At 38.3% G+C, this 13,411-nt stretch overlaps 1 protein-coding gene across 1 annotated transcript in view; it reads right to left on the bottom strand.

The window, feature by feature from the left end:
• The window catches only part of TNKS (tankyrase, TRF1-interacting ankyrin-related ADP-ribose polymerase), a 236,701-nt gene extending 224,617 nt beyond the window's left edge, over window positions 1–12,084 (bottom strand). Inside the window, exon 1 of the mRNA XM_011970733.1 lies at window positions 10,671–12,084. Within this exon, the coding sequence (XP_011826123.1) occupies window positions 10,671–11,343 (673 nt within the window). The 5' untranslated portion in view covers window positions 11,344–12,084. The remainder of the gene's footprint in view (window positions 1–10,670) is intronic.
• Between the last annotated feature and the right edge of the window lie 1,327 nt (window positions 12,085–13,411).

Raw genomic sequence — 13,411 nt, 5'->3', positions numbered from 1 at the left:
ACAAGCAATTCATTGAATTAAATAATGAAGTTCTCTTATTATATACCCCATATTTATCTGCTTTCATAAAATTAACATAGGATAACAGTTATATTTTTCTATTGTTAAGTTTGTGTATTTTGGGGCTGGGGAGAAGGAGCAGGCAGACAACGTTTGATAGCTTCTTCAAAGTTTCAAAAATTTATCCAAAAAGTTTTCTTTTTCCAAATAAGAATATTTTCCCGGCCAGGCGCAGTGGCTCAGGCCTGTAATCCCAGCACGTTGGGAGGCCGAGACGGGCGGATCATGAGGTCAGGAGATGGAGACCATCCTGGCTAACATGGTGAAACCCCGTGTCTACTAAAAGTACAAAAAAATTAGCTGGGCGTGGTGACGGGCACCTGTAGTCCCAGCTACTCGGGAGGCTGAGGCAGGAGCTTGCAGTGAGCCGAGATCACGCCACTGTACTCCAGCCTGGGCAACAGAGCAAGACTCCGTCTCAAAAAAAAAAAAAAGAACAAAGAAGAAAAACATAAGCTGGCACCTAAAGACATTAGAAAAAAATAGTTAAGATGTATTCATTAAGTGTAATTCTATGTAATTTCTTTCAAAAATACCAAATTTCCAGTCAACATGAGAATAGCCCAAGCATTTGGAAAAGGAGACCTGTACATCTTATTAACAGGACTGATGAGAATGTCAAAATGGTTTATCAGAATGAGGGCATGAGAACTTTTCAATGTCTTCTTATTATATATATAATATATATGTCAACTATATATAATTTGACATATATAATGTTATATATATGTAGACACAAAAAAGTGTGTATACACACACTTTAACAAGGCATCAGGAGGTTTAGTTTATTTTTACTTTCTTTTTTTTTATTTTATTTATTTATTTATTTTGAGACGGAGTCTCGCTGTCGCCCAGGCTGGAGTGCAGTGGCACGATCTCAGCTCACTGTAAGCTCCGCCTCCCGAGTTCACTCCATTCTCCCGCCTCAGCCTCCCCAGCAGCTGGGACTACAGGCGCCCGCCACCACGTCCGGCTGATTTTTTTTTGTATTTTTGGTAGAGGCCAGGTTTCACCGTCCTAGCCAGGATGGTCTCGATCTCCCAACCTTGTGAGCCGCCCGCCTTGGCCTCCCAATGTGCTGGGATTACAGGTGTGAGCCACCGCGCCCGGCTGGTTTAGTTTATTTTTGAACTAATGACACAGAGGCTACAGTTTTAAGGTTTCTTGAGTCAATCAGTAAATTCAAAACAAATTTTGTTCAGTTTGGACTTGTAGTTCATGGAAATCATCTGCTAACTACCAAACACTTCTTCACTTTAAAAGAAAATCTACCACAGAAGAAAAAATATACAAGCCCAAACATTTGCCACCTACCAGCAGTTTAGTTTATACTGAAAACGCAAAAGAGATAGAGAAAAAATTTTACATCACGTTATTTTCCCTTTTCCAAAACCAAAATACATGAATAAATAAATAACTTGTCTAAATTGAATGGGGAGCTGACACACTCCAAAAAACAGCTTAAAAAAAAAAAAGTTTAAGCTCACACTGCTTTAATTCTATAAAGATACCTGAACAAACTGGCAAAACAAGTTTCGAGAAAAGAACTCAGTAACTAGCTGTGGGGAAAGCAAACTTAAACATCTGATGAAGCCTTAAAAGAAAAACAATGGGCAGACAAAAACAAAACACCTAAAACTTTCTTCAATTACTTGAAATCAAAGTGATTTTTTTTTTAATGAGCCCCAGAGTTATCCTGAGCTCCCAGACTTTAGTAGAAATCCCTAGGAAACCCACCCTACTCAATTTTTCTTACAGATATAATGCTTTTTATTCACCAATAAACTAAAAGTTCATTTCTGAATGTTTCTTTCTCGTGTATGTTTCATTTGTTTTACTAAGCCCCGTAAAGGGAGGTTTCACCTAACCCTCAGACTCCAACTCATCTTATCTTAACTAATCCTACTCAATTCTTACTATAAATATCTATTAATGATGCATGGTATTAGGTGCCTTAAGAGCAGGTTTAAACCAAAACTTAGCTATCAGAAGAATAAACATAAGCCAAAGTAGCTTCAAGGACAATGACATGGGGAAAAATAAAAATTTAAGAAGCACTGCCCCTTCAATTTTTATCTACTGCAATTTTTTTTTTTTTTTTTGAGACGGAGTCTCACTCTGTCGCCCAGACTGGAATGCAGTGGCGCGATCTCGGCTCACTGCAAGCTCCGCCTCCTGGGTTCAGGCCACTCTCCTGCCTCAGCTACTCCCACAAGTAACTGGGACTACAGGCACTGCCACCACGCCCGGCTAATTTTTTTTTTTTTTGTATTTTTAGAAGAGACAGGGTTTCACCGTGTTAGCCAGGATGGTCTTGATCTCCTGACCTCATGATCCACCCGCCTCCGGCCTCCCAAAGTGCTGGGATTACAGGTGTGCGCCACCACGCCCAGCCATCTACTGCAATATTTTATAGTAAGCTACCCAAAGATTCTTTGTCTATGACACAAAAGGAGGCTGTTAAATATATTAAAGACTAAACTACTATATAGTGCTTTCCCCCTCATGTTATCACACAGCTCATGTTTATTCCTTTCCAAAACCAAACCTAACATTAAAATAAAATTTATTTTCTCAGAATTATTTACATTCCTTGATTACTTTTCTTCTGGATTCTAAGCTTGAGGTTTTTTTTTTTTAACATATTTATGCTCACAACTCGACCTTTGATGATATGCCTCCTATCCTCCCGATGTATTTCTCTGGCCTCTTAACTGTCAAAGAATCACTTCACGTCAAGAAAGAACACCTGGCCTGTAACCTATTCAATTCATTGGTGGGGTAGGGAATGCTTTACAGGTGACCGGACTACACTTACCAAAAAGACTAAATAGATTATCAGGAAGAGACTTTATCTATAAAATGCCCTCAGCACAATGTCTCCAGTTAAGGTTCCTGAGAAAATGTCTCATAGGTTATATAAACGGAGGTATAAATTTATGATGTTTCATAATTTAAATGCTACCACTGTAAAAGATGATCCTGCAGACCTTACTGAAAGACTTGATCTATTCTAGGCCAGAGCAGCATGTCCAACACAAGAAAAAGGGACAAGGGGGATTACCTTAACTATCTCAGACCTTTATTTTTATCCTTGACATTATTTAGTAATTAATTTCTGTAAAAATGAGCAATGAAAGAAACTGACGTCAAATACATACAAAATTCTTACAAGAAGAATTTGGAGAATAACTTCCCCATAGACAATTAATACCTTATAGAAAAAAAATGCCCACAAAACAGACAAAATTATAATCAATTATTTTAACACTAGCTAAAAGAGAATATGAGAATGATACGCAAGACATGAAAGTATAGCATACGCCTGAGTTAGAAATAAAAGGACAGAGTTCAGAAAATAATTCAAAATAAAAGAAAAAATAATTTCAAGAAGAAAAGACTAAACAAGAAAGAATACAAAATGGAAAAAAATGCCACAGATGATACCTTATAACAGAGGTCAGCAAACTACAAGCCATACACCAAATCTGGCCCATCACCTATTCTCATAAATAAAATTTTACTGGAACACAATCACACTCATTCATTTACATATAGTCTCTGGATACTTTCACAGTATAAAAGCAAAACTGAGTAGCTGTGAGAGGGACCATATAGATACAAAGCCTAAAATATTTACTATCTGGCCATTTATAGAAAGTTTCCAACTCCTGCCTTAAGAAAAATAGAAGATGAAAGGAGAAAAAAAAGTTAATAAAAAAAGAAGATTTTGTTTTTAAAAGGATTCAAAAGAAAGTGACAGTTATCAGGGGTTGGGGACAGACAGACAGTTATAGTTTAATGGGTACAAGAGCTTATTTAAGATGACAAAAAATGTTCTGGAAATGGACAATGGTGATGGCTGCATAACATGGCGAATGAACTTAATGCCACTAAATTGTACACTTAAAACGGTTAAAATGGTAAATTTTACATATATCTTACCACATTAAAGAAATGGAGCAAGTAACAAATTTAGAAGAGAGGCAAAGTTTCAATATACATAAAAAGAAAAGAATGAATAATAAAAAGTATAATTTGAGAACTTTTCTGAAATAAAATATCTGAAACTATGTAAAGAAAAGGCATACCACATACCTGAGAAAATATATCTAGAGAAACGAACACCAAGACATACGTAGTAGAATATCTGGTCTTTAATGGAAGAGAAAAAAAAAAATCCTTTGCCTATCTAGTGTAAAAAAAAAAAAAAAGGCTAAGGGAAACTCCCATTCTCATCAGACCTTCAACATTAACAGCTCTTAGCAGGTCCTTGAGAACCAAAAGTTCTCAAGTATGGAAGAAATGATGGCCAGATACAACATATAAAAGGTAAATAAAAACCCTATAGTTCTTAGATTGAATTGGAAGTATCAATATTAGTTAATGAGGTAGATTAAAACAGATTGTCAGAATGTCTTAAAAAGCAACACTCAGATATATACTGTCTATAATAGACACACTTTAAATACAAAGACAGACTGAAAGTAAATGAACAGAAAACTACCACGCACAGCATAAGAATACTGAAGTGGATATAGTCACATGTGATACAATGTAGCTAAAATCATAAAGATTTTCTCTTTTTTTTTTTTTTTTTGAGACGGAGTCTCGCTCTGTGGCCCAGGCTGGAGTACACTGGAGTGATCTCCACTCACTGCAAGCTCCACCTCCCGGGTTCATGCCATTCTCCTGCCTCAGCCTCCCAAGCAGCTGGGACTACAGGCACCCGCCACCACGCCCAGCTAAATTATTTTTGTATTTTTAGCAGAGACGGGGTTTCACCATGTTAGCCAGGATGGTCTCCATCTCCTGACCTCCTAATCCGCCCCTCTCGGCCTCCCAGAGTATTGGGATTACAGGCATGAGCCACCGCGCGGACAATCATAAAGATTTTCATAGGATACACATGAAAATGTCTATAACTTGGGGCCAGATAAAAGTTCTTATGCAGGTGATAAGTCAGAGAAAGCAATAACCATAAAATAAATAAATTAAATTTAAAACTTCTGTTCAAATGACTCTCATTAAGAAAATTATTCAGTAATCCATAGCCTGGGAGGAAATATTAGCATATTTATCCCACAAAGCACTAGTATGCATAACATATAAAGTACTCTTAAACTCAATAATAAAAGATAACCCAATAAAACTGAAGTGTGTCCAGTAAAAAAACAAAAAGGACAAAACTTCATAAAAGATATATAAGGCCAGGCGAGGTGGCTCACACCTGTCATCATCCTAGCACTTTGGGAGGCTGAGGTGGATGGATCACCTGAGGTAAGGAGTTCGTGACCAGCCTTGTCAACATGGTGAAACCCCGTATCTAATAAAAATACAAAAATTAGCTGGGTGTGGCGGTGGGTGCCTGTAATCTAAGCTACTCGGGAGGCTGAGGCAGGAGAATAGGTTGCAGTGAGCCAAGATCACACCATTGTACGCCAGCCTGGGCAACAAGAGCAAAATCAAACAACCACCATCAAAAATTGTTGATGGGAATGTAAAATGGTACATATACTTTGGGAAAAAAAGGTGTTGGCAGTTTCTTATAAAACCGGATATTTACCTACCCTAAGACCAAGAGATTCTAATACTAGGTATTTGCCCAAGAGAAAGAAAATCCATGTCCACAAAAAGGATTTCATAAGAATGTTCATTGCAGCTTTATTCATAACAGCCAAAACTGAAATCAGCTAAAGGGTCTATCAACTGAGGAAGGGATACACAAACTGCAGAATATTCATATAATGAAATCTACTCAGCACTAAAAAGGAACTACTGATACATGTTACAAAATCAAAAACATTAGGCTGAGCAAAGTAAGTCTTACAGAAGGAGTAAATATCGTACAAACTGCATTTATATGAAATTCTAAAACAGGCAACTCTTATTCTAGAGTGGAAAAAACGTCAGAACGGTGGCTGCCTGAGAGAAAAGGGATAGTGACAGGATTGAGATAAGGGGTATGAGGGAACTTTCTGAAGTTTCTATAAGGAAAGTCATAATTTGAGTTACACAGGTATCTGCATTTGTCAAAACTCAGTGAATGTACACTTAAGATTTGCAGATTTCACACTAAAAGATAAATCTTTACACAAATAGTGAACTTAGATAACGATATGCATATTAGCATATTTGGAGAAGCTGCACAGATGCCTACCATTTACACTGATATGCTTTAATAAAAAGATGATTGATGGATAAAAGAACATATATGTAGGAATACACACGTAATAGAAATTATACAGTATTATAATTTATGTAAGCATTTCTCTATTGTTGAACAGTTGGCTTGTTACCAATTTTTTTGCTATTAGCAATAAATTTAGATATCATCTTACAAATAGCTAGTTTGTTCTTTAAATCATTTGCTTCCAAAGAGTAGTACATTGAGGTAAAAGAAAGAGATAGACACACTTTGCACATCTTTCTAACTAAAAGTTCTCTCTAAACTTTTTTTTTTAAAGAGGTACCTTAACAAAAGTGTAAGGTTTTAAGAAAACACTAAGTAAAATATAATCCAGTTTATAATCAACAATTTTAAGTCTGGGAAGATATTTATGAAACTAGGTCCCTTTCTTCTATTACCAAATTAGACCCTTCTTAAATCTTGAGACAGGGCATTTGCTTACAAGTAATATTAAGGATCTCGCCAGGCAACGAAAAGTGTAAGATAATTCCCACTCTAAGACTGAAGCATTCTGACTCATTTTATTACCCACTGATAGGCAACAATTTAGAGTATATGGTGACTTTTAACAGGAACAACATTTGTACAAAGGCGAGGAAAAGAAAAAAAAAAGACAAGCATGCCCATGCTGAAAAATCCAGAGAAGAGTCAGGAATGAGTTGAAAAATCTCTGTATTGTTAAATATGTATGGTAGTGGATACCATTAAAAAAAAAAAACTGGTTTTGATTTTAAAATACCTCACATTACCTATCATAATCCAAGTAGTATATGTTAACAGGAAGCCCATTTCGAGATTTCTTCGATTTCATGTAAATACTATAAAATCTCAGAATTTAATGTTTTACTAAAGCCTTCAGAAAAAAAAAGAAAAAATACCTCATTTGAACTTTTCTATAAAAAGAGAACTCATCAGAATATATGGGTCCTTTAACAAAAACGTCACTACTAGATACCAAACTAAGGAGGTATCACTCTCAGTTGGTACTATTTATAAAACTCTTTTGACTGCTATACTTCAAATAATAGAAAATCAGGGTCAAGGACCATATCTGTGGAAGAAAAAGTCTCATATAAATTCTAGTCAACAATAAAAGAATGGATCATCTTTACAAAGCCATCTTAAGAAGACAACAAAACTAGTATTTTGAGAACCTGTATCAACAATGGAAACAAGATTTTGTCTTAATTGCGGATAGGATGATTCCATTACTAACACAGTCTCTAAACCATATTCTAAACAAATTATCACAATTCAAGATAAGCTAGAAAGGGTTCCTAATTTTCCTGCTGGAAAAAAATATGGTTATTCTTAACGTAATATAGATAAAGTGATAAGGATTTAAACCTCAGGTTTCATACCACATCTGAGATCTTTAAAAATGATTTCCAAATGCCACATGTTCTCACTTAAATAAGGGGGAGCTAAACCTTGAGTACACATGGACACAGACAAGGGAATAATACACACTGGGGCTTACTTGAGGGTGGAAGGTAGAGGGTAGGGGGAGGCCGAAAATCAAAACACTACCTATCTGGTACTATGCTCATTGCCTAGGTGATGAAATCATCTGTACACCAAAGCCCCCAAGACTTGCAATTTAACCACGTAACAAACCTGCACATATAACCCCTGAACCTAAAAGTTGGAAAGAAAACAAAATTGTTTCATTTCATTCCATAGAACTGTAAACTCATTTTTAAATAGAAATAAAAGTATTAGTCAACATCATCCCTTCCAACCTTTGCTTGGCTAGCTTGGGCTCACCCTTTTAACACCTGCTTTAAAAAAAATCTACCTAGAAGGACTTCCTTAACTGCTCTAAAACAAGGATAAGAGCTCCTATTACATACTGGGACAGACAGTATAATGTACATTTCCTGTCACGCCAGATTAGACACTAGATACTTTGCAGGTTTTTGTTGTTGTTGTTTATGCTTCCCCACTAGACTGTAAGCTCCTTAAGGCTTACAGAATGCTTGCCATTACACAATTGTGTCAGTATTTAACATCCAATCATCTAAGTACACTAAAATATTTCTGGAACAAATAAACTGTAATTTTTAAATTTTTTCATTCAAGGGATTGTACCAATTTCTCATTTTTAAAACAGCTATTCCATGACAATTCAATTACTATCATAATAACCAGTCACTGATAATTCTTTTCATTTCTCAGCCTATACATGATAAAGAAGACTAAAGTTTAATAAAACTTTAATGTTATGCATTCAATCACGGAAGTGTTGCAAACTGACTACAGGATATTATGTTTTCCTATCATTGAGAATTTTATTATCGTGTTTTCCACAACTGAGGTAAAAATTTTCTTAAAAAGCCGATTCAAGGTTAGGTTCTCATAACTACAACATAATTACGGTACTGTTTTATTGTTTATCTTCTAGCTAATCTGGATGTACGTAAAACTCTGAAACAGAATAACAAGTAACTATTGTAGCAAATAGAAGACATGTGATTTGAGAAACAAGCACTATTTTGTGTGACTTATCCTAAATACATTAATACACATAAGCATAACTATCATTTGTTGGTGATTACTCATAAAGTGGGATGGTGAGAAATAACCTGATTGGTGGAACAATTTGTTAAAATAGTCAAACTTGGAATAAAGTATGCAAAAGTAGACACCTCTGTTGATTTATAAAATCAGACTTAGGCCTTTCATTTAGCCTAAAGAAAAAGAAATGCTATTTCATCTAAAACAAGCAAGACCCTTGAGCAAACAAATAGACAAAAGTCTGTTTATGATTCAATCCACTGCATTCCTAGTAAGTAGTGTCTGTATATCAAGAATGAATCCAGTGACCTAATAATGATTTCTTTAAGTGTTTCTCATACCACAGGTCACGACCCATTAATGGATCACAAGCAGCATTCGCTAAAAATGAAATCGAGTAAGATATAAACTATCAGAGGACAACACATGTATTAAGGGAAAGTATTGTTTCCAGAAGCTTTTGATTCAGTTGCATATGTGACCATGTAAAATGTATTTCTAAGTATGGGCTACAATAAAAAACATGTGAAAGCTACTGTCTTGCATATAAGCCCCTCCCCATTACTATTTCTCCCAAAAATCGGAAACTCTACACTTCAATTACTCACAAAAATGAAAAGTGACCTTAATCCAGGGTTCTGACAGTTTAAGTTTGATCTCACAAGCTCTAAAGTCAAACTACCTGAATTCAAACTCAATTTCTACTATTTCCTGAGTGAATCTGGACTTACTTAAATGATCTATATATGCTTCACTTTTGTCATCTGTAAAATGGTTAATCATATCTCCCAAGTGTGGTAAAAATAAATAATACTACAGTGGGTCAACACGTTTTACTATTAACAGAACAAACTGAAGAAGTGACACACATATATATTAGAAATATAAGAGAAACTTAAGTTATCTTTGGTGTGTTACCTTTGATGTTTGTGAGCGTGTGATGCCTTTCATTTTGTATTTTTCTGTCCTATTTGGGACAATATATGTATTTCTAATATAATGTTTCTAATGTATATAACATTATTACCTATATGTTTAAAATATCAACAGTAAGTATCCAGGCAGTGAGATTATAGTCCTTTGTTTTTCTTTTACAGTTTTCTTTATTTTATAAACATATTATTAGGTGTCTTTGAGAGAAAATCATCAACTATTTGCAAAAAAAAAAAAAAAAGACAAGTGTGAGGTCCAGAGCTTAAGAAATTCACACTTTTTGAGGGAGAACTTTGTGCCAGATACTTCTCACCAAATGCTCGCACAACATCATTTTATGATTTTTGCCCATGAGAAAACTGAGGCAACTGACACAAGGTAAACGGTCTGCTATACAACAAATAATAGTGGCCACAATTTCAAAGCCTGTATTTCTTCTATCATCATATAATGCATCCAAATATTGTTCTCCAGTTGTTTCACACTGGCATATTTTGGTCTCCCCATCTAGACTGTAAACTTCTTTAAAAGAAGGGAAACTTTCATAAACTTCATTTCTGTCTTTCATTGGGCTACTAAGGCTACAACAGATGCTCAAACATTTGCTGGGTTGTATTAAACCTCTTTTGGTCTGGACTGTCCTCAAGGGACATACCTTTGTAAAAACAAAATAGCACACAAACGACAAAACTACTCTAAAGCTGTCCAAATCTAACTTTATTCCTGCACACCGAAAACTAAACTGTGCAATCACTGAACAATTTCTTGGATTCATTTATCCCCCCACCCCAACCACGCCCCCATCACCCAGACACCATCAAAAGAAAGGCACCTCTAGTCTTCTGGTGAGGTGTTGAAGAACCATGACCACGCCCCCACTTTGTCCCATCACAATAACCTGTTTTCTTGTCCTAACTGGACCCTGCACCCAAACCCAAAACCCTTAATAAACAATTCAAAAGTCTCTGACCTGCAGCGAAGTGCAGGGGAGAAGACTTCCGGCCGGCCATGTCCTTTGCATTTACGTTTGCCGCGTCCACCAGCCTCTTTACCCGGGACACGTCCCCATTGCGACAGGCCTCCAGTAGTTCCCGTAGGGCCCCGCTCACTGCTGGGACCCCTGTCCCAGGTCCTGCTGCCCCAGGCCCCAGTGGTGCTGTGCTGCTAACTCCGGCCGCCTCGGGGCTCTCCGCCAAGCTCGATCCAGGGGAGGATGGAGAGGAAGATGAGGAAGAAGTCGGGGAAGAAGAGGACGACGGTGAATTGTTACTGCCACTGCCGGCTGGGTTGGGAGCGACCCCAACGGCAGATGAAGTAGAAACGGCTGGGACCACGGGAGCGGCGGCGACGGTACAGATTGTGCTGGTGGTATTGCAACAGCTGGTACCGTCAACCGGGTCCGGGGATCGGGGCCTGTCGGGCGGATCCCGACTGCCATCCCCCTCCGGCAGCGCTAGGCCGTGCCGCGGGGAGGCGAAGGGGGCCAGGCCGTTGGCCGTGGGAGAGGCTGGGGTGGTCCCCGGGGCCAGGCCAGGGCTGAGTGGGGGAGGAGGCGGCGGCGGCGGCGCTGAAGCCCCTGGGGCGGGCTGGAGCTGTTGTTGATGATGGTGGTGATGATGCTGAGAGCGACGCGACGCCGCCATCTTCGGACTCCCCTAGCACTGTCACTGCGGCAACGGCCCCCACCGCCCGCCCTCACTTCCGACCGTCGGACCAATCAGCATCCAGCGCACAGGAACTGATGCTAGCGGGGTAGGAGGGGCCAAAGAGAAAGAGGGAAGTATTGGGAGCTTAGGGAACAGCCAAAGGAACGGGGCGGGGCTTTGTCACTGAGAGGCGGGGTTTGTGACGTGGTGGCGGGCCGGCTGGAGAGATTTGAATGCTGGAACCAGCTCCTGCCTAGATGAGAAACATTTCTTGCATTTCTCACTTTCAGGCGGCTTGCCCTGCTCCGCTCTGTTTCCCTCAGTCTCCCTTTGCTTGCTCCAGAGCCAGCTGTTGAGATGCAGCTCAGGGCAAGCAGAGAATGTGTCGATTATCATCTATTAAGCGTCCTCGTCTGAAAAATGGAACTAATAGTACCAACCTCACAGAATTATTAGCGGGATTAAAAGAGCTAACATAGACAAAGCGCTCTGCCAGTAAAACACAACTATAATTAGCCCATTGGTAATTTTTTAAATTATAGTATTTCTTTTCCAGGTGTGCCCTTGAGCTCTTGTCCCTTCCCTATAATTTTTCTCACCCTATGTGCTTTAATTCCTCGTTTTTAAATGCTGGTTTAGATTGCTAGGATTGGCATTCCAGCTCTGCCATTTGTTGTGTATATATGAGCTATTTCATCACTCTGCCTGTTTTTCTCTGTAAAATTGAAATAATGGTGCAATAAGTGTGAATTATTAAAATAATGATTTTTTTCCTATTCTGCTTATCTCTGAAATTTTATTTTTCACCCTACGTTTAACTAATTATGAATATATTCCTTTCTTTTGAATTCTAGTTTAGTTTAGCCTCTCCCACATCCCAAACGGATAAAAACCTGATTGCTAGGCTGGTCACGGTGGCTCATGCCTGTAATCCTAGCACTTTGGGAGGCCGAGACCCGCGGATCACTTGAGCCCAGGAGTTCGAAACCAGCCTGGCCATCATGGTGAAACTCTGTCTCTACAAAAAATACACAAATTCGCTGGGCAAAGTGGCACACGCCTGTAGTCCCAGCTACTCAGGAGTCTGTGTTGGGAGGATCACTTGGGCCCGGGAGGCAGAGGTTGCAGTGAGCTGAGGTCACACCACTGTAACTCCAGCCTGGGTTACAGATTGCTGTCCATTACTCACCATCAGGTCCTATTTTTCAGCAACTGCTTTTTCTGTCTTTCCCCTACCTATGTATACTTTTTTTTTTCTGCCATCAAAAGATGTATCCGTGAATGAGATAATCCCATTGAAGACTCCATACCTACTGTTCAATAGTAAAGCAGGCATTATAGAAGTATACACAAACAGCATTATTCCAATAGAGTGAACACAGATGGAAATTCTATGACCTAAGAGAAACAAGATTTAGATGAGTCAAGCGGAATATTAAACCAGGTGATACATTGTTTCATGTGTTCATTGTTAAATATGATTTATGTGATGTTAATATTCCCATTCAAATAAATAGATGAGTTTATTTGGGGTTACTAACTAAATACAATAAGGTCAGGAACATAATTAGTATTACGAATGGCATTTATTTTCATGTAATCTGGGGTTACAGATTATAATTCTTAACATTATCCAGCTGTCTGATAAAATTGTGCCATTGTTCACGGTAGACACCTAACAAAAAGTGTAGCTGGGTAGGAAAACTCACATCAGTGCAACTCACATCAGTGCATCAGTCCACAACATTCTTCTTCATGCTTCTGTTTTTTAATCTTAACTTCTTGATGTAGAGCAGAGAACCATTGAGAAGTGGAGGTGGACCAACATGATATGTTAGATGTCCATATCATGCCATGTGTCCCCTAAATAATGACCTCCTGGAATGGGAGGCATAAGAAATATCTCATCTGGTCTCCCAATGGCCAGTTACTCATAGAAAGTAGTGGTGTTCAGACTTATTCAAAATGCATCCGTTGTGTCAGTACCAAAAAAATGACAATAAAATAAGGAAGCCTCTGCTGGATAGGGATTTTTAAAAACTAAATTGCCAGCCGGGCACAGTGG

This window comes from Mandrillus leucophaeus, unplaced genomic scaffold (genome assembly GCF_000951045.1).
Source record: "Mandrillus leucophaeus isolate KB7577 unplaced genomic scaffold, Mleu.le_1.0 Scaffold97, whole genome shotgun sequence".
NCBI classification, from domain to species: Eukaryota; Metazoa; Chordata; class Mammalia; order Primates; family Cercopithecidae; genus Mandrillus; species Mandrillus leucophaeus.
The sequence above is the reverse complement of the archived record's forward strand: the minus strand, read 5'-3'. Positions and strand labels throughout refer to the sequence as shown.